This window comes from Orcinus orca, chromosome 19 (genome assembly GCF_937001465.1).
Source record: "Orcinus orca chromosome 19, mOrcOrc1.1, whole genome shotgun sequence".
NCBI classification, from domain to species: Eukaryota; Metazoa; Chordata; class Mammalia; order Artiodactyla; family Delphinidae; genus Orcinus; species Orcinus orca.
This window is the reverse complement of record NC_064577.1, coordinates 11829964-11850436: the sequence shown is the minus strand read 5'-3', so window position 1 is coordinate 11850436 and position 20473 is coordinate 11829964. Positions and strand designations below refer to the sequence as shown.

General features: G+C 56.3%; 2 protein-coding genes and 1 long non-coding RNA gene across 18 annotated transcripts; 1 reads left to right on the top strand and 2 right to left on the bottom strand.

Moving 5' to 3' along the window:
- Positions 1–884: 884 nt before the first annotated feature.
- On the bottom strand, positions 885–4727 carry LOC125962146 (uncharacterized). The gene is made up of 2 exons (XR_007473628.1): positions 4600–4727; positions 885–4315 (listed from the first exon to the last, which is right to left on the bottom strand). It is a non-coding gene; the product is annotated as an uncharacterized LOC125962146 (long non-coding RNA).
- PLSCR3 (phospholipid scramblase 3) lies at positions 4606–9346 on the top strand. Of its 4 annotated transcripts, XM_033423020.2 has the most exons (8): positions 4606–4863; positions 5072–5249; positions 5518–5759; positions 5864–5906; positions 6008–6228; positions 6497–6658; positions 8288–8449; positions 8643–9346. In XM_033423020.2, the coding sequence occupies exons 2-8, from the start codon at positions 5243–5245 to the stop codon at positions 8697–8699; spliced, it is 894 nt and encodes a 297-aa protein (XP_033278911.1). In that variant the 5' UTR covers positions 4606–4863; positions 5072–5242; the 3' UTR covers positions 8700–9346. The 4 variants fall into 4 exon arrangements, with proteins under 4 accessions (XP_033278911.1, XP_033278913.1, XP_033278912.1 ...); XM_033423022.2 differs by having other exon boundaries at positions 4818–5249; positions 6008–6135; XM_033423021.2 differs by having other exon boundaries at positions 4848–5249; positions 6008–6165.
- Positions 9303–16694, bottom strand: TNK1 (tyrosine kinase non receptor 1). 13 transcript variants are annotated; one of them, XM_004266922.4, is made up of 12 exons: positions 14863–16690; positions 14626–14696; positions 14309–14500; positions 14021–14176; positions 13620–13903; positions 13109–13382; positions 11822–11916; positions 11324–11494; positions 10993–11072; positions 10338–10639; positions 10160–10255; positions 9303–10075 (listed from the first exon to the last, which is right to left on the bottom strand). In XM_004266922.4, exons 1-12 carry the CDS (start codon positions 15023–15025, stop codon positions 9962–9964), a joined length of 1998 nt encoding a protein of 665 aa, XP_004266970.1. In that variant the 5' UTR covers positions 15026–16690; the 3' UTR covers positions 9303–9961. The 13 variants fall into 13 exon arrangements, 12 of the variants coding, with proteins under 12 accessions (XP_004266970.1, XP_049558318.1, XP_049558317.1 ...); XM_049702361.1 differs by having other exon boundaries at positions 13620–14176; positions 14863–15027; positions 16370–16690; XM_049702360.1 differs by having other exon boundaries at positions 13620–14176; positions 14863–15052; positions 15747–16689.
- Positions 16695–20473: the final 3779 nt, after the last annotated feature.

Below are 20473 nucleotides of genomic sequence, written 5' to 3'. Positions count from 1 at the left end.
TTTGGCAGAAAGAATACCTGGCAAACAGGCCGAAATGGAGCAGTTTGAAATCCCTGAGGCAGGAGAGAACTGGGCGTGTTGGAGAAAGAGCAAAAGCAGCGTGGCTGACGTGTGGTGTGGTGAGGTGCTCAGAATTTATTTGCAGCGCAACGGTTAAGTCATTGAAAGGTTTAAAGTGAGAGAGTGCTAGGATCTGATTTATGTGTTTAAAAGATCTGGAGAACCAATCAGAGGACAGCAAGGATGGCAACAGGGAAACCAGCCAGGAGGCCACTAAAGAGGTCCAGGTGTGAGATGGTGACGGTGGCTTGGCGGAGGGTGGAAGAGGTGGTAAAAATGTTCAATTCAGAAGGGGTGAATGAGAGGGAGATTTCTGGTTTACGCACCGGGTTGGATGGAGGTGCTGTTACTTAGATGAGAAATACTGAAGGGTGGGGCAGATTAGAGGGAGGCAGATCAGGAGGTCAGTTTTGGACATGTTGCTTCTGAAATGCCTGGGAGACATCCAAGTGGAGGCACCAAGCAGGTAGTTGGGGAGCTCAGGGAGGTGTCTGAGCTCAGGAGAGAGATCTGGCCTCAAGTTTACTCTGCAACCCACTCTGGTCAGTCTTCTATCCCATCTCTTCCCCATAGATGCCCTTGGAAGGATCCCATGAATCACTATGACCTCTTGGTTGCCAGACCCAGTGGATGATTTTCAATCTCATCTTCCTCAGCCTCTGCAGCATTTGATACAGTTGGCCAAACTGTCCTCGAACACATCCTGTTCCTTCTCTGACACCATGCTCCTGGTCTTCCCTATCTCTGTGGCTCCTCTGCCGGCTTCTTGTCTATACCCAATTTAAATCAATGGTTTCCAATTTCTAATTTAAAAAAAGTAGAACTCATAGGTATACATATTTTAATTTCACCTTTTAAAATTTCTATTTTTGTGTATATTTTATAAACGTGCATATCTGTATAGTATACTGAGGGGTACATACTTAATTTTTCTGACGGTGTGCATTCAAAAAAGTGCAGACCGTTTAGCTGAGTGAGACGATTTCTAGGTAATTTCATTTGGCCCCATAGCTTTAATTACAATCTGCATATTTCTAAATCCAGAATTTATCTCCGACCCTAGTCCTGGCTAAGCTCCAGACCCTGTAGCAGCTGCAGTGTACAGTGTTCAGTGGAGACCTGCAGGAGTTAAGTGATGAGGGAGAGTGGCGTGTTCCAGACCAAGGCAAGAGCCTTGGAGGCAAGGAGCCCTGTGCCTTCAAGACCAGAAAGAATTGCTGGTGGCTGGCTTGAAGATCATGAGAGGGTCAGTAGTGAAAGATGAGGACAGACGGGGCCAAATGGTGGAATGCCTTGTGCTGAGAGGTTGGACCCTTCTGAGGGCAATGGGGAGCCACTGAAGCATTTATATCCAGGGAGGAGGCATACACTTGAGGTGTATTAGTAGAGGATCACAATATCTCTTCATTTTAAATATGAGGGGAGGGATTTCCCTGGTGGTTCAGTGGCTAAGACTCCACGCTCCCAGTGCAGGGGGCCCGGGTTTGATCCCTGGTCAGGGAACTAGACCCCACATGCGCAACTGAGAGTTCACATGCCGCAACTAAAGAGCCCACAGGCCACAACGAAAAAAAAGATCCCACATGCTGGGATGAAGGTCCTGCGTGCCGCAACCAAGACCCATTGCAGCCAAATAAGTAAATTTTTAAAAAATTAAATAGGGGAATTCCCTCGCAGTCCAGTGGTTAGGGCTCTGCGAGTTCACTGCTGTGGGCCTGGGTTCAGTCCCTGGTTGGGGAACTAAGATCCTATGAGCCGCACGGTGTGGCCAAAATAAAATAAAATAGAGTAAAATAAGGCCTCAGGGGGACCTCCAGAGTGGTCCAGAGTGCCAGTGGCAGAGCCGACACTGGATCCCCAGGCTCCTACTTCCCAGTGCAGTGCCCTTGCTGCATTTCCATCCACCCTTCATCTCAGGCAGCATCTGGAGCACAGGGAACCTCCAGCTGGAGGAAACCCTGACATTTGGCATGGCCACCGTCCATGTAATATATCCCTAATACCTTTGCTTTGATCCTCCCTGTGGGTCAGACTCTTGGAAAACCAAGATAAATAAGGACCACGTGGTAATTGGTCCCTATTATTGCTGCACATTGTTACCAGTCTTCTCAACAGTCCTGCAAGTCAGTGGAAAGTGAAGCTAAGAGAGGTGAAGCAACTTCTTCTGTATCATACAGCCAGGACCTGGGGAAGCTGTGATTCAAACTCTCTTCTGTCCAGTTTCCAAAGCTGAGCTTTTTCCTTCTTGTACATACCAAGAAACTCAGATTTCAGCAGTGGAGACAGACCCTTTAAAAAATAATTTGATACAATGTGTTCAGTGTTACAAGTAGATACTGAGGTGGGCTTGTTTGCCTTAGGAGACTGGTAAGACTTTGGCGCATTTGCTGGGTTTTCAGCATGCATAGTTCACCAGAAAAACGGACAAGATTATACTGGTAACAAGTCGAGGAGAACTGGAGTGCCTGGAGCTCAGGATGGAGTGGGCAGGCAGGAAATGACAAAGCAGTAAGAGTGAAGGGTCTCCTGGGCCAAGCCTGAGTCAACTTTGACTTCCCTTTTCCTCACATTCTATATCCAAGCCATCATCAAGTCCTGTTGGCTCAAATACATAACTGGAAACTGACCATTTCTCACCACCTCCATTGCTACCACTCTGGCAGCTGGTCCACGCCACCTGCAAATCTCATCTAGCTTTCTGAAAGAACTTCCCTCTGCCCTTGCCTACCTACAGCCTACTCCGGACAAAGCCGCCTGAGAAAGAGACAGAGAGAAATCCTTCTAACACTGTCACCCTCAGCCTTAGCTGCAATTTAAAATCTACCGGGGAATTCTCAAAAAGTTCCTATGTCTGCACCTCACCCCAGATATTCTAATGTAATTGCTATGAAGTGGGGCCCAGCTAGAGGTATTTTTACAGCACCCCAGATGATTCGAACTTGTGGCCAGGGTTGAGGAACACTGTCTCAGTATGTAAATCTCATATCTCTTCTCTGGCCAACACTTTCCATTTCACTCAGAGTAGAAGCCAATGGTCTACAGGGCTGTATGTGATCTGGCCTCCTGTGATCTCTCTTTCTTCCCCCTCATTCATTCCATTCCAGCCACACTGGCTTTTTGGTTCACTGAACAAACAAGGCACACTTCTACCTCAGGGCCTCTGCCCTTGTTCCCTCTGTCTGAAAAACTCTTCACCCAGAAGTCTGCATGGCTTAATCCTTGACCTCCTTTAGGTCTTTGCTCAGCCATCACTTTCTAGTCTTCCCCCTATAAAATTGCAACTCTTGTCCACCATTCTCTGTCCTTCTTATCCTGCTCTATTTTTCTTTATAGCACTTGTCACCGTCTGACTTCTGATGTATTTTAAGTACCTTGTCTGTCTCTTCCCCACTAAAATGTAAACCCCAGGAGACTGGGAATTTTTAAAAACTGCTAAATATTTCTATTACCTGTCTGACATATAGTAGGGGCTCATTAAATCTCTGTTGAATAACTGAACTTCTGTATGTCTGTGTTTTGGTGGAGGCTGGCGCGTGGTTTGGGCCAGGTAGAATCTGGGGCACTAAGGGATACCAGGGGAGAGGCCCAGCATTTGGGTTTGAAGATGATGACTGAAGCTGTAGGACCAGCCCAGAGGAACATGGACATAGGGACAAAGAAGCCGCCAAACCTGCTTCTCCCCATGTGCATCTTGATGGGTGAGACCTCCATCTGCCTGGTCACCAGACAGGCACCTGAGGTCATCCTGGACTCCTCACCTCCACATCTCACTTCCCAAACAAGTTCCATATTATTGTCTAAATATCTCCAAAATCTGCCACTTCTGTCCACACTATCACAACCATCCTCTCCCCCAGACTACTGCCAACCCAGCCTGGGGGCCTCTGTTGGTCTCCACCATACAGGTTAAATGGTTTTCCTAAAACATCTGACCTTCTCCCTCTGACTGAAAATCTTTCAGTGGGCTCCCCACTGCCCTGGGGGCCAAAGCGCAGCTCCCACAAGGCCCTCTGTGCACGTGGGCCGGACTCTGAACTCATCTCTTGCCGCTCAGCCTATAGGCCCCCAAGGCGCAGGACTTCCTCACACCTGCGGGCCTGGGCTCAGGACTCAAACAAAGCGAAAGAAGTGATTCTTGTTGGGAGAAGGCTTTCCTGCGGACCGCGCTGTCTCCTCTGGCCCCCCTGAGCCTCACCTCACGCCCACTCGTTACTGACACTGTCTGGCAGTCTATCCCCCGTGTGGCTGGGGGCGCCTGAAGGAAGTACTATAATTGCAACGGGTCTGTGTGGGTCACTGCTACGTCAGGGAGAGGAGACTAGCAAGGTTGCCCCAGGGAGGCAGAAGGGGAGCCAGGAGTCAGTCCTAGAAGCCAATGGGTGAGTGTGCAGGGTGTTCCGCTGCGTCAGCGAGGCCCGAACCGCCCTCGGGAGGAGGAGCCTGGGCTCCCGAGCCGCGCAAGCGGCCCTCGTTCCCACCAAGGGGCACTGACCACTCTGCGCCCGCAGGCCTGGCGGGAGTCGCAGGGCTAGGGCTCACCCGGCTACCCTCGCAGGCGAGCTTCATCTCTGGGCTTCTGCATCCGAGCGGAAAGGGCGGGGACGCCCGCCAAGCCGTGAAGCGGGTGGCCTGAAGTCCCGGCGCCGCAGGAGAGCCGGCAGTCTTCCTGCGCAGGCGCTCTGCTTCAGCTGGGAGGGGCGGGGCCTGGACGGGTCGGGGGGTGGAGTCAGCTCCTGGGCCCGCCTCCACCAGCTCCCGAGAGCTGCAGAGTGCTGGGCACCCGGGCTATTCTAGGGGCTTCAGGTGAGCAGGGGGAACGGGTCAGGAGACCTCCCTTGAGGTGGGGCCGTCGGTCTGACTGCGGGTCCATCTGTCCTGCCGTCTGCCAACAGCCGCCTCTGCGGAGAATGGGAGAACAAAGGGAGGGGGCGGTTCTGGGGCCCCTGAGGGAATCCAGGGTCCCAGGGCCCCCGCCTTGCCCGCTGACACTTTCGGTTTCTCCCTGAGTCAGAAGCGCCGCCCTAGAGACCCTGGGCCGGCGCTGGGCGCAGCTGCCGCTCTGCGTTTGCCTGTCCATCTTTGTGTCTGTCTTTGTGTCTGTCTGGCTGTCTCCGAGCTTGCCTCCACTTCTAGAACTAAGCCTCCGGGACACCGACATCCCGCGAACCCTCGCCCTTCTCCCATGGCAGGTAAGTGGTCGCAAGGCCGAGGGTCTCCGTTATCCGCCCCCCCGCCACGGACTTGGGAACCCGGTGTCGGACGCATCCTCCGGGAATGTGCTCGGACTGGCTGTGTGGGGCCCCTCCCTTCCTCCCGAGAAGCCGCCGCCCTGCTCCCCCGCCCCATCTTTCTCATTCTCTTCCCACCACATTTTCCCCGCAGCCTCGCGGCCCATGGGCCAAGGGGTAAAGAGATGAGGTCGGGGGCCCCTTCTAACCTACTCCTGTTCCCCCACAGGCTACTTGCCCCCCACAGGCTACGCCCCTTCGCCCCCACCTCCCTACCCTGTGACCGCTGGGTACCCGGAGCCGACGCTGCATCCTGGGCCCGGGCCGGGGCAGGCACCAATGCCCGCCCACGTGCCTACCCCTGCGCCCGGCTTTGCTGTCTTCCCCTCGCCCGGCCCTGGGGCCCCGGGACCAGCTGCCCCCTTTTTGCCACTGCCAGGGGTGCCTTTTGGCCTCGAATTCCTGGCGCAGGTGAGTGAGAGGGAGGGAGGGAGGGAGGGAGGAGTGACAGGGAGGGGACCCAGGCGACTAGGCCGGCCATCTGATGTCTGCGCGTTCCCCTACTCTCTTTCCAGATTGATCAGATCTTGATTCACCAGAAGGCTGAGCGGGTGGAAGGTGAGTGAAAGGAGGAGTATGTTGGGCCTCGTGACGGGGGCAAATAGTGGGCTCTTGGGCAGGCGCTGGTGTCCGAGCCTCAGTGTGTCACCCCTTGGCAGCGCTCCTGGGCTGGGAGACCTGTAACCGCTACGAACTGCGCTCGGGAGCCGGACAGCCCCTGGGTCAGGCGGCAGAGGAGAGCAACTGCTGTGCGCGGCTATGCTGTGGCGCCCGCCGGCCCCTGCGTGTACGCCTGGTGGACCCCGGGGACAGAGAGGTGCTGCGCCTGCTCCGCCCCCTCCACTGTGGCTGCAGCTGCTGTCCCTGTGGCCTCCAGGAGGTGGGCGGGGAAGGATGGGGCCAGGGAGAAACTTGGGTAGGGGGCAGGCCGATGACCAGGGCACGACCAGGATGAGGCATGAAATGAGGCGTGCCTCCTGTGGGAGCTGGGCTTAGGTGGGATGGGAGGTCTAGTGAGAGGGATGACAGGTGGTCTAGTGAAGGGGATGGGAGGTCTTGTGAGGGGAGACAGGTGATAAAGCTAGACCGGTGAGCGCTTGGGCCAGGGTGCCTGGCTAGGCAGTGATCCTGTCTGCTGCCCACTCCAGATGGAAGTACAGGCTCCACCAGGCACCACCATTGGCCACGTTCTACAGACCTGGCATCCCTTCCTCCCCAAGTTCTCCATCCAAGACGCTGACCGCCAGACCGTCCTGCGAGTGGTGGGGCCCTGCTGGACCTGTGGCTGTGGCACAGACACCAACTTTGAGGTATCAGGAATAAGGGGAGATTCCTGGGACCTTCAGAAACCGAGATGATCCGTGCGGCAGGATGGCCAACAGGACGGTCAAGAGCTCATCAGTCCAAATCCACTGTGGTGCCTACCACATTTCCAGTTTTCCTCTATTCAGAAATAGGATGGCCCACGGTCTTATAAAAATATGGCAAAGAGGGTTTCACCTTAAGGGCCAATGCTGATTGTGACCTGCAGCCCTGTGTTGAGGGAGAAAAAAAATCTAAGGTCAGGCTGGATTTAGGGTGAAGGATGCTTACTGAGTGTACCATGGGCTGGGCCCGCATGGCCGCTGTGTGTGAGTTCGTGAGCCCAAGCCCTGGAGCAAGCACTAATTTAACTTGTTAACATCCTGTGGCTTGCCCTGCCAACCGATAAGTCCAGACGTCCACCCACCCACCCCCAGCCTGGAATCCTTCTTACCATGCATTTCAATCACCAACCTGGAGCCTGGAGAACCCAAGTGATGACCATTTCAAAGTAAGGCCTGGGAAACACCTTACTTTCTAGAAGACAGAGGCACTTGAATATCTGTGTAGATAAGGGAGAAACAACAGGTGTATCCCAGTAGACTTTCCAAGGCTTCTGATGATGTGCCTTATCTTAGGTTACTTTTAAAAACTGAGTCACCTTGGTAGCTGGGGGAAGGTTCTGTGATGGGAACTGGTTGGGAAAGAGGTAACTGGGTGAACTCTGGTTGGGAATATGTAGATCGTGGGGTTCTCAATGGGCCAGTCTTCCTTTTACATAATTATGAATGGTCCACATTTGGGGCTGCACTGGGACCGCAGGGCTGGCTGGGAGAGGCCCTACCCACCCTGGGACTGGTCTGCAGGAAACGGCCCAGGGCTGTAGGACCATGCGGGAAGGAGATGGGAAGGACATCGCTCTAGTTCTAGCCACTGGAGAATGAGCATAGGAAAAAGTCCAGGGAGTCACGGTGAATTACCATCCACACTGGCAGGGCCTGTTGCTGCTGGGCCTAGGGAGGCCAGTGGAAATCCTGGTCCTCAGAGGCCACTTTCTGCTGTCCCCTCCCCCCACTAGATGGGCTCGGATCCACCCTGGATGAGGCTTGCATGCCATGCTAGAGTCCTCCCTACCTTGCAGATGCGAGGACGACAGGCACCCCTTTGGGCCTTCTAGCAGCCTGGTCGGCTGGTAGAGTGCAGCCAGACATTCAGCAGCCTCCCTTGCCGGCTTGGCCAGGCTACTCTGTGCAGGGCACAAACTGCACAAACCGTGGGCGGCAGGGACTTTGGTAACCAAAACAAACCTAGTGCCTGGCCATCCCCTAAGGAGATTAGACTGTATTGTGCTTCTGTTTCTCCCAGCACTGATGTCTAGTAGTCATACGTGGCCTTTCAAGAACAACGGATCTGAGCCTGCAACCTGATTTTTGCTGTGGACTCACAGTGTGACCTCGGGTGCCTCAGTTTCCCCAGATGTCACATGGAAACCCAAGGCTTTGGGAGGACTCGCTAGGTGTAGAGCCTGCACAGTTCGTATGTGGTGACTGTGGGAGTGAGACTGGATGCCGATGAGATCAGGCACATCCTCCCCATGCGGGTCCTCCCTCCCTCCCTCTTTCCTTCTCTCCTGCCAGGTGAAGACTCCAGATGAATCCCGCAGTGTGGGCCGCATCAGCAAGCAGTGGGGTGGGCTGCTCCGAGAAGCCCTCACCGATGCAGATGACTTCGGCCTGCAGTTCCCACTGGACCTGGATGTGAGGGTGAAGGCTGTGCTGCTGGGAGCCACGTTCCTCATTGTGAGTCGGGGCCCCCGCCCCTGCCCCCCGCTGCCCTTTTGCTCTCACTCTGAGGTTTTGAGCACTTCTTGGTCTCCTGCTAGGAGAGGGTTAGGGACAGAGTCTATGGGGGCTTGTGGTTCCAGACCTGGGTTGTGATTCCTGAGCCAGGCTGGCCCAGCCAGATCTCCTGCTGACCATGCCCTTCCCTCAGGACTACATGTTCTTTGAGAAGCGAGGAGGCGCTGGGCCCTCTGCCATCACCAGTTAGAGGCCACCTCGGGGTGAGGAGACCATCATCTCAACCAGAATTCAAGATGGTCACCTGCCCTGGCCCCGCCTCAGAGGCAGCCCCTTTCCCTCCATGTGCACTGCAGGGGAGAGACAGGGCTGCCTGAGAGGCTGGAGGCTTGGTGCCCCATGCCTCCCCTACTCCCCTGGCCTGCTTCACCTGTAGCCCCTCCGGAAGGGTATATACGAGAGCCCTTCCCCTGCTACTTCCCACCACTGCCTCCAGCAGACCCTCAGCACACGGGCGTATCGGCTTTCCAACTTTCCCTGCTGACTTTCTCCCAACCCCCTCCAGGGCCTCTGCTCCAGATGAGGCCTTAGAATGCAGGGTTTTATGACAGGGCTGGGGTGGGGAAGGTCAAGCAGCACCGAAGATGGCTGACCCGGTCACCCTCTCCCCGCATCAGCTTGGCCAATTAGTTCAGCCTCAGATGATGGTGCTCTGAGGGGGATCCCTACCTCCCCCGCCCCGATAGCTATAGGGCCAGGGCCCCGATGCCGACTTCCTCTCCCTCAGCTGGTGCTTGCTGCAACTTCCTGTGCCTTACCACCCCTTCCTACCCCTTCCTTAGGAAGGAGGCTGCATCTTTGTATGTTATATTCGTATAAACTTTGTAACTTTTTGGACATTGGAAGATGTATGTAGTGGGAGAGGGCAGGAGAAAGAGTTGGGTGTGGGAGGAAACAAAGGGAAATATGACAGCTTGGATGGGCGGGGGCTGGCCCATCTCCTAATCCATGCTGCCAGGATCAAGTGTCCTCGAGTCCAGGAGAGCCACTTTCATCACCCATGATGGCCCCAGACCAAGCCAAGGCAGTTTGGTCCATATGCCCCGAGTCAGGATGGCTGCTCCCACACAGCCCAGTGTGGTAGCTGATGGCAGTCCAGGATGCTTGTTCCCGCGGCCCAGAACGGCCTCTTGCTCATCTTCTGTAGCGATAGAAGCTTCCCATGGGTGTGACGTGTCGCAGCTCTGTTCCTCCAAGTCCTCCTTTGTTGGGAATGTGGTGGGCAGAGTGCACTAGATCCTCCTATGGCCAAGGGAGCTCACGCCCTCAGAGACCAACGGGCAGGGTGAGGAGACACTCACCAGTGCCCAATCCTGGGCTCCTCCGGTACCTGCCCGTGGCAGGCTCTCCCCAGGTGGGAACACACCCTGTCAGGACCTTGTTCCGGTTCTGCTTGGTCCCACGTGACCAGGCCCTTGGTCCATCTGGTGTCTGTGCCCAAAGGAGCAGAGCTCAGGGCCGTGCCAGGAAGTAGCGACTGGCGGCTGAGAGGTCCCACTGGTAACGCTCCAGGATGCGCCGGCAGTCCGCTCTGGACCAGCTGCTGAGATAGAAGAGCTGGTCCACCTGTGGGGACGAGAGGAAAGGCAGCTGGCGGCCAGAGGGCCAGGCTGGGAGGGGCAGGGACCCGAGAGAAGGGTGTGGCTGTACCTTGAGGTTCCGGATGGCAGAAGCCACGTCACCCCCGGTGGCTCTTAGAGCCTCCTGGCACTCCTGGTGGGTGACTCCATGCACGCTCAGCTCCACCTGCCGGGGACAAAGCCCCACTTAGGCCCTTTGCCAGCCCGTAGCCCCTTCTGGACACCAGGACTCTTCAGGGAGACCTCACCTCCATAATCCTCCTCTGCAACTCGGGGTCAGGCAAGGGTCCCCCAGAGGGGACGGCGGCTTTGCTGGCTCCAGGCGCTCCCACAGGGTGACTGTGTAGGTGTTCTCTTTTGGGCCAGGGAGGCCGCTCCCTGGGAGGCTGGCTGGGCTGGGAAGAGGAGCTGGTGGCTACGGGGGAGCAGGGGGGCACGCCTGGGGGTCCCTGGGGCACAGTTCTGGCATGTCGAAGTTCGGGGGAGCTCGACCCACCTCCTGTGGGGCGGGGGCCCAGGGACAGAACCGACTCCAGACTCTTGGAAATGCCTACACATTTGAGAAAAAATAACTTGAGAGAAAGCCCAGCTGCCTTCTTCCCATTCTCTGGCTATCTGTACTGTCCTCGGGGTGGTCTTCGTGTCGGGGGGACAAGAAACTAGGTGTGCAGGATGGACGCCCAGGCCGAAGCAGCTGAGGGTCCAAAGAACTGCCAGGGCTGCAGTGGGGAGACGCTGTCTGAAGTACAGCCAGGATGTCAGCAGGCAGAATGGGGGCCGGGAAACCACAGGTGGGGAAATCATATCTGCACAGGCAGGGCTTCAGAGCAGGGGGCATCGCCAGAGGCTTGTCCTTGACGTCCTCGGAGACCCTGGAAGCCCTGTCCCCACCTCCATGCCCACCTTTCGTCCTCTGCAGGGCCACATCCCTTCTCTGGCCCCGAGCTGGAGGGGGATCCCGAAGCTTTACCTTCACTCTGTCCCTGTTGGAGAGTGTTCCAGTTCGTTCTCCACACCCCCCAGCCCTACCCCATATAGCAGTGCCCTCTCCCAAGGAATCTCTGGGGCTTCCAGGCAGGCCGAGACCCAGAGTGGAAGCTCCAGCGGGAAGGCAAGTCCAGCCTCCCCCCCAGCTTTACCCCATCCGCCTCCCCAGGCTCCCCTTCCAGAGAAGTTGCTAGACTTGGTTGGTTCCCCCAGTCCAGCTCTGCCCCCAACTGTATCAGGTCCTCACCCATCTATGTTTCCCTGGCGTCGCTCTCCCCGGGCAGGGGAGCCTCTGAGGACTGGACGGGTGGCTGGTGAGTCTACCAGCGTCACTGCCGAGGCTGGGAAGTTGCCCGCTTTGAATGTGCGACCATTCTGGCCCTTCCAGGTTGTGGAGTCGGGGCTGTGGGAAGAGGCGCTGGTGAAGGGGATGGGAGCCAGGGGAGAGTGAGGGCTGGGCTCCAGCCCACATTCAGCTCACAAGCTGTGCGCCATGGAGCTGCATCTGCCTGGAGGAAGGGAAGCTTTTTTTCTCTCTAAAACAAAAGGGCTCTATGGGCCAGCGGTGGCTCCAGCCCGGAGGCCAGGACTGTGGTGGAGCTCTCGGGGCCCAGTGGGGAGAGGAGGAGATGAGGCAGAGCATTGGGGTTCAAGCAGCTGGGGAGAAGCTGAGCTGGGACCAGGGCCAGGAGGGTGGGGAGGGAGTCCTCCCCCTGGGGATGGGTGGGAGGCACGAGGCCCTCACCTGCCCTCGATGATAGTGATGGGGTCACCAGGCTCCATCCTCAGGGCACCGGGCTCTGTGACGTCCCTCACACAACGTCCCTCAGGAGGCCAGGCCTATAGAGACAGGAGGAGAGGGTGGCTGGGCTTGTGGCCTGAGTCAGAAGGGTAATATCATGGGAACAGAGTGGAGACTGTTCGTGTACCCACCAAGCAAACCCATACCAGGTAGGTACTCTGTCCTGGCCCCAGGGTGGAACTGTCCCTGTCCCTCAGTTGTAATCCAGTGGAGAAGGCAGACCTGGATTCCATGCCAAGCTGGACACAGCCCAGGGGTCAAGGAGCAACAAAGGGGGACCCTGCCTCTACCTAGGGGACCAAGGGGAGAGTCACCCTGCACACTGCTTTTACTCCACACCCAGGCCCATCATATCTGCCTCCCAAGCACCTCTGGGAATTTTCCACTTCACCATAGCACCACTGCCTCGACCCTCGTCCAGACCTCTTCATCTTACTTCTGCTTCACAGCCACTGTGGCCTACTGGTTTTTCTACCTTCAGTACCGTCCTTCTAATCCATTCTTGCACCAAACCAGAGTGACATAACCTGGAAATGTGGCTTATAACTCCCCTGCTCACAGCCCTTTCCATGGCCCCCAGGTGCCCTCGGAGTTAAGGACCAAACTCCTTTAATAGTAGAGTAGATAGTGATTTACGGCACAGCGCTGAAGTCATATTGACTGATTCAGATCTCCATCCTCCACTTCCTGTGTGACTTTTGGCAAATCGCTTAAACTGTCAGTGCCTTAACTGCCCCCTCTCTAAAATCGAGCTGGGTTGTTGTGAGGATTGAATGAGTGAACATGTATAAGGATACACGTAAGGCACTTAGTACAGTATCTTACACAGATCGAGTGCTCTAGGTGTTAGCGCTGGTTATTTACTGTGTCTCACGAGTCCCTCCTTGGTGCACCCCTAAGATGCCTCTGCCATCTTAATCACCGTACTTCCCCCTCCCACGCTGAACCTTTCCTCTGCCTGTCAAACACCCACTACATCCTACTGCTCTGGGCTCTGGGCTTCCCTCTCTCTGCTCCAGCCCCCGGCCCTTCAGCCTGCACCCACTAGACCCCAGCTGTCTCCCTGCGGCTCTGAGAACCCTGAAGGCGGCGACTGGATCTGCTTCGTTCAGAGCCAAGTCCCAGACCCCAACCCGGGAACCAGTATACATTAGTCTTGTGCATGGAACTCTAGGAGAGGGAACGGAGGGAAAAGAGACTGAGTGTTTCTGGGGAGGCAGGAGTTCCCACCTCTTGGAGCAGCCCTTCTAGGTAGGAAAAGGTGGGCCGGTCAGCAGGGTGGGGGGCCCAGCAGCGCAAGGCGAGGGCGTAGAGGGCCCTGGAGCAGAGCGGAGGCCTACGCAGGCGGGCTCGGTCCTTCTCCAGCCGCTGCAGGATGAGGTACGGCGGGACCCCGGCCCAGGGCTCCTCGCCCCCGGAGAACATCTCCCACAGCGTCACCCCAAACATCCACACGTCCGAGGCAGAAGAGAAGGCCCCGTGGCGCAGGCTCTCCGGCGCACACCTGCGGAAGCGGAGCTGAAGGGGGCTGGATGTGTGCCGGGTGTGTGCCCCGGAGCGCCCACCTGCCACTGGGCACGCCCCTTTAGTGCGCCCGCCGTGGTGCTCAGAAGTCCTTCTTTCCTGGCCCTTCCAGACCCGACGACGACTCCTCCAGTCCACGCCTCCCTCAGAGGTCCAGCCCCTCCGCACCCCCTCAGCTCCTGCCCTTCAGATCCCTCCCCTCCGCCCGACCCCTCACCAGGCGTAGGGGATGCGGCGGGGTCCGCCCATGACGTAGTGGCCCTGAGCGCCGCCCAGCGGCCGCACCAGCCCGAAGTCAGCCACCTTGATTGTGCGCGGTGAAGCCAGCAGCAAGTTGCGCGTAGCAAGGTCTCGGTGCACCAGCCCGCGGGCCCCCAGGTACTCCATGGCCCCCGCCACCTGCCGCAGGAAGAGGCAGAGCAAGGCCACGGGCAGCGGGGGCGTGGGGGCCGGGGCGGTCAGGCGTGCGTGCAGAGAGCCCAGGGGCGCCAGCTCCATCACCTGTGGGAGCACAGCCGTGCGAGCGGTGGTCCGGCCACACGAGACCCTGGCGCTCACCCTCCTGTCGCACATCGGCCCCCGGGACTGTCCCGGGAGCTGGCGTCTGGGTCTGCTCACCATCTGCAGAGGCTGGCCCAGTACGAGGCCGTGCAGACACAGCAAGTGTGGGTGTTCCAAGTTCATCATGATGGATACCTCTCGCAGGAAGTCCCCTAGCTCAGTGCCCTCGGGGCCTTCGGGACCCACCCGGAGGGACTTGACAGCCACTGGGACCTGGGGGTGGGGGGAAGCACCATCAGGCAACGTAGGGAACAGTTAAGCCAAGGCCAGAGCAGAGAGGCACACAGAACAGAGGGAGAAGCTGACCCAGGTACCCAGAATGAAGTGGGCTCCCTGGAGACTCACAGCCTTGCCACTGGGCAGTGTCCACAGCCCTCGGTGCACCACACCAAAGCAGCCGGAGCCCAGAAGCTCCCCTCTGCACACAGCCCGGTCTGGGATGAGACACTTGAGTCCCCCATCTGGCTCAGGGAGGGATGGAAGGCTGTCTGAGGGTGGGGTGGTCTCCTTCTGCCCTGGGGCAAAGCCCCCAAGGATCTGAAACAGTGGTGGAAATCACGTGTGTGGAACCCTGCATACATCCTTCTCTGCCACTCAGCCCAGCCCCTGCCGGGGCCTGAGCTGGCCCTTTAAGCCTCTCACCGCCGCCCCAAAACACACACCTTGTAGACCCAGTTCTTAGACTTGAGCCCCGAACGGTGCCTCTTCAGAGCTTCAGCCAGTCTACGCTGGGCTGGGGGAGGCCAGAATCAGAGGGATGGGGTAATGGGGGAGGCGGGGAGCAGGTTGCAAGGGATTTACAGGCAAGGAGGGGGCTGGTGGGTGTGGTGGGGGGGGGAGAGTAGCAACTAACAGGCTGCGGAAGGAGACAGCAGGGCCTTGGGGCAGGGGACCCTCACCAGGCCGGCCCATGCCAATGCCGTCCAGATCCTCAGGTCTTACAAAGTCGAAGTGCTCTGGCCGAGTAACATTAAGCTCCTCAAGGATGGGTCGGTAAAACTGGGCCAGCTGGATGTCCTGGAGCAGCCGGAGCAGCCACAGGGAGCCCGCCTCGTGGAGCATGTCTGGAGGAGGAACCCCTGTGGTGCCCTGTCCCCCAGACACATGGCCCAGGGTGGGCACCTGAGACACTCAGGAACCAGAGACATGGTTGCCTGCTCCACCCTCAACCCCTCAGAAATACTCAGGTACAGAGGGAGGGACACCAGAACCAACCAGGATTCCTGCCCCTCACACACACAAACCCCAGGAAGAATGTTCTCCTCACACCTAAGATTTCAGCGCTGCACAGACTCCAGGTGTGTGGCCCTGCTCACTTTGAGCTATTATGACACACTGCCCGTACCCCTAGGCCACCCAGATTCACCACCTTTTAGGCCTAAAGTGCACCCTTGTACACACCCACTCAGGTACACCTGAGACATCCTGACCCACCACATACACTCCAGAGATGCCCAGATACACTAACCACACCATACCTGAGATACGCAGATACAACACACACACACACACACACACACACACACACACACACTCACACACTCCTATAGATATGATGCAAAAGACACCTGAGACACCCAGATACATGTCCTCTCAAAGCTGAGGCATTCCAGTATACGCTGCCGTAGAACACCAGGTTTCCTGCCAGGTACCCCTCACACACACCTACTTGAGACATGTTGAGTTCACTGCCTCCAAGATACACCGCCTCATGTCTGAGACACCCAGGTCCACACAAACACACACAACACACAAGACATCAAGTTACGGTGTCCACACATACCTACGTTATGTGGGCAGACTGCCTCCTCTGCCCAGAGACGCCCAGGGTCATTGCCTCCTCTACACCCGAGGCAGCAACATTTGAGATCAAATCGGGCATTTGTGATGGGCGGTTAAGCTCAGGTACTGCTCAGAGCCACCCAGTCTGCCAGGTGCACAGTCCCTTCCACACCCACCTGAGCTCAGCTCCAGGTACAGAGCCTGGCCGGCACACCTGAGTCACTCGCTCTAACCTGGCTCCAGGGCAACTCCACCAATCTTTATTAAATAAGGCTCTAGGTGATCTGGGTGCCGGCTGCCTGCACACACACCTGGCCCCCTCCCTCCCCCTACTTAGTGAAGGCCGGAAGAAGCGGAGGACCCCAGGCAGGGTCCAGATGGACACTCGGAGGTGGCGAGGAATCGAGCACGAGCAGGGTCGGGGAAGGCGAAAGCCCAGGACGCTGGGAGACCAGCACCAGTAGCCAGGTGAGAAGGGGAAAGCACGAGATGGGGGTCAGGAGGAGACGCGCCCGCGGAAGGTAAGGACTGGGGAGGGGAGGCTCAGCACCCGCGGACGCGCTCCCAAGCGACCGCCGCCCCTCCAGCCCGCTCGCCAGCGCCCCTCCCTCTCCGGACCCTCACCTCGCGAAGGCGGAAGCGGCGGCTGGGGAGCCTCCCAGGCTGCCGGGACTAAATCCCGAGGAGGGCGGGACGGAGGCCGCGGGGGACGGGGCCTGGCGGCGGGGCCCGGGTCCACCGGTGGACTAGGTGAGGGCGCCTGGCGGCCGGTCCTCAGCCAGGCCAGATCCTGAGAAGCCTCCCTTCCCCTGTCCTTTGCTCGCCTCCTTCCCACCCTCTCTCCACCTTCCCACCCCCTTTCCAGACTTCTCCAAAGAACTTCTCACCCCTTCCTGGACTTCCTCCTCGGTATCCCGTCTCCGTCTCCCCTACCTCCTCTTACCAAGTCCTCCACCTCTCTCAAGCAGAGCCCCACCCCTTAAATGAATACGCACCTAGTAGAGATATCCCGCCCAGGCCCCGGGAATATAAGGCTAAACAGGACATAGTCGCAGCCCCCTAGTAGGGGAGAGGGCTTCCTGGCACTCTGATGGAGGAAGCCGGCCTGGTGCAGCGGACTTGGGAAGGGCGCCACGGCGGAGGTGTTGATGGTGGTGCACGAAGTCAGCTCCCAGCCCGGACAGAGTCTAAGACTGAAGCCATTGGCGTTTTCCCAGCTCTGAATGTCCTTTTCCCCGTCTAATGTGCTGCCCCTGAAAAAGACCATTTGGGGAGCTCCGCAGGGTGGAATCTGTGGGGATTCTTGTGGAGGGGGCTGGGGGTGGAGACAGCTTCTGAGTGGCTCCTCAGCCCCATCCCAGCTTGGTACCTGGTCTTGGTGATCAAGGGCGGCACTCCATGCCTCAGGGCGTGCATTCCCATCACTGGCACTTCCTGGCCTCATTCTGGCATAAGCCCCTCCCCACATGTCACCTCTGCTGACCCCAGGGCCCAGTATGGTGCAACTTGGCCTGTGGGGCAGGGACACAGTCTGGCTCAAAGAAGGCTCTGAGGAGAAGGATGCTCTCTCCTTTTCCCTCAGGGGTCCCCGGGAGGAAGCCATCAGCCTTAGGACATCTGGCCTGTCTCCTTCTGTCTCAAGGAAGGATGTGTAAGCATAGCAGCTGCTGTCCCCAGAGTCCCTTGGGAGGAAAAGCCCACCTCATCTTGGTAAACACATGGGAAAATCCAGCCTTAATGGGAAAAAAATCATAGTTCACAGTTCTACTTCTGTGGTTTTCTTGCCAATTCTCTTGCCCTCCAACCAGGCCAGGTGACATATGTGATTGTTCCCTCCACATCTGTCATCTCTGATATACTGTGGGCTAGCTCCACACAGTAGGGGCTGGATCTGTCTTGTTCCTCCTAAGGTACCTGGGACAGTGTAGGCATATCATAGGTGCAATGCATATTGGTTATGAAGAAGACTGCTCAATCTAATTGTTATTCCTTTGTAGGTGATCTGTCTTTTCTCCCTGCTTTTAAGATATCATTGGTGTTTCATAGTTATATTACAAAGAGTCTAAGTATGGATCCCTTTCTATTAATTCTATTGTATTTCCTTTGTTTATGAATTCATATCTTTCACCAGTTTGGGAAAATTATCAGCCAGTATCTCTCCAGATACTCTTTTTCCTCCTTTCCTTGTGTTCTCTCCTTTGAGGACTCTGATTAGAAGTATGCTAGGCCTTTTCACTGTCCTCCAAATCTTTTTTTTTTTTTTTTTTGTTCTTCCAATCTTTTAACTCCTCTTCCGTATTTTCCATTCTTTGTGTCTCTGTAATGCAATCCAGGTCATCTCTTCAACTCTCTTCCAGTTCACCAATTCTCTCTTTGATTATGTCTGATGTGCTGTTTAATCTATACACTGAGGGGGTTTTGTTAGTTATAGTTATATAAACATTACTAAACTTTCTATACTGACAGTACTTTACTGAGATATAACATATTCAGTAACATGCACAGATTTAACTGTACGGTTCAATGCATTTCAACAAATATACATATCCATTAATGCAAATAAAGACCCGAAACATTTCTTTCTTTTTTTCTGTTTTTTGGTAAATATTTATTTATTTATTTGGCTGCACCAGGTCTTAGTTGCAGCACGCAGGATCTTCGTTGTGGCACGCAGGATCTTTTATTTAGTTGTGGCATGTGGACTTTTTTAGTTGCAGCATGCAAACTCTTAGGTGTGGCATGTGTGATTTAGTTCCCTGACCAGGGATCGAACCCAAGCCCCCTGCATTGGGAGTGGGGAGTCTTTTTTTTTTTTTTTTTTTTTTTTGCGGTACGCGGGCCTCTCACTGTTGTGGCCTCTCCCGTTGGGGAGCACAGGCTCCGGACGCGCAGGCTCAGCGGCCATGGCTCACAGGCCTAACCGCTCTGCAGCATGTGGGATCTTCCCGGACCGGGGCACGAACCCGTGTCCCCGGCATCGGCAGGCGGACTCTCAACCACTGCGCCACCAGGGAAGCCCGGGAGCGCGGAGTCTTAACCACTGGACCACCAGGGAAGTCCCCAGAACATTTCTGTGATCCCAGGAAGTAGCCTTATGCCCATTTTCAATCAATGCCATTCCCCAGAGGCAACTGCTATTCTTTTTTTTTTTTTTAATTTGGCCATGCAGCGCAGGCTTGCAGGATCTTAGTTCCCCTGACCAGGGATTGAACCCGCGCCCTTGGCAGTGAAAGCGCTGAGTCCTAACCACTGGAATGCCAGGGAATTCCCCAGCAACTGCTCTTCTGATTTCTAAAACCCATAGATCACTTTTGCTTGCTCTGGACCTTTCTGTCAATGGAATCACACGCTGTTTATTATTTGCATTTGGCTTCTTTCACTCAACCCATTTTTGAGATTCATCTTGGTGTTGTCCAAGTTCTTGGTGGGAAACACAATGCTCCATGAGCATCTTCAGGGAAGAGCATGTGAAACCTGATTTTCCTCTGAATGTCCAGTGTCCTCACAGATCTGGGGGCACTAGAGGTCCTCTGGGAGTTGAATGAATACATGAGTGTAGAGCACATGGGGGGATATGAAGGCAAATGCAGCCGGAGAGGCTGGCAGAAGCCAAACTAGGCATCAGTTCAGCCTTCCAGCAAGCTTTCACGGTTCTGGGGACCCAGGTGAACAAGCTGACGTGATCCTTGCCCTGGTTGGATTCATTCTGCAGGGTCTTGCAGAACACACTCAGGAGCTTGGGCCTTACCTGGTAACCACTGAAAGGTTTAACAGGTTAGTGACAGAACCAGCCTGCGGTAGTAAGAGGCTAGGGAAAGGTGAGAGAGAAGCAGCAGGGAGCTCAAGGAAGAGGCCCTGACCACTGGTTCAGGGGAGAGAGGCTGCCCCTGCCTGGACCTTGGCTGTGGGATGGAGAGGAGGCTGAGGATGGGGGTTGCTACTGATTGGACTCCTAGCCTAGGTCCTCTGTGCTCCAGCAGGAAACCAGAGGCAGGGGCTCTGCCCCTCCTTTGTCTTTGGCTTGGAAAAAACCTAGGGAATCAGAGGCCCCTTTATCCCTCCCCTTCTCCCTATTCGTTTCTTACTTTTGGAGTTAAGCTTCTCTCATCTCCACCTTTTACCATGAAGGATGATGGGGTGTGGGGGAGCACAGCCTGACCATCCTCACCCCCACTGGGAGCACCTCCTCCAGGCTGAGATGGGGCATCCTGCTAACACTTAAACTTGGAGGCCCAGATCGAGCACCACCCCCTCCATCTGCCTTTCCCCAACCTCTGCCCTGCCTGCAGGCCCTGCATCCGAGAAAGATGAACACATCCACACCACCAGGGCCAAGTCTTTCTCTGCAGGGCAGAGAACCAGGAGGACGAGTAGAGAGGGCACCCAGGTGGCCAACCTCCCCTCTCCCACCTTGGGTTTGGGTGAGGAGTAGGGCCCATCCTTGTGCAGAAACCTCTCGGCTCCTATCAGGAACGACATTGGTGCCTCTTTACCTTATCCTTTTCTCCTCTGAGCCCTGAGGTCACTAGGCTCTCCCCCTTCCACCTGACCCACATCAACCTCTGGGCCCGGGAAAGCACCGCAGCCTTCTGGCTGTCTCTCTTCTGAACCTTTGCATGGCTGTTCCCTCTGCTTGGAAGTCTTCCCACCCTTCTCCCAACCTGGCCTTGCTAAGTTCAGGAAGACTACTCCTAACTGGTCAGGTCTCTTCCCCTGCACCCCAAGATC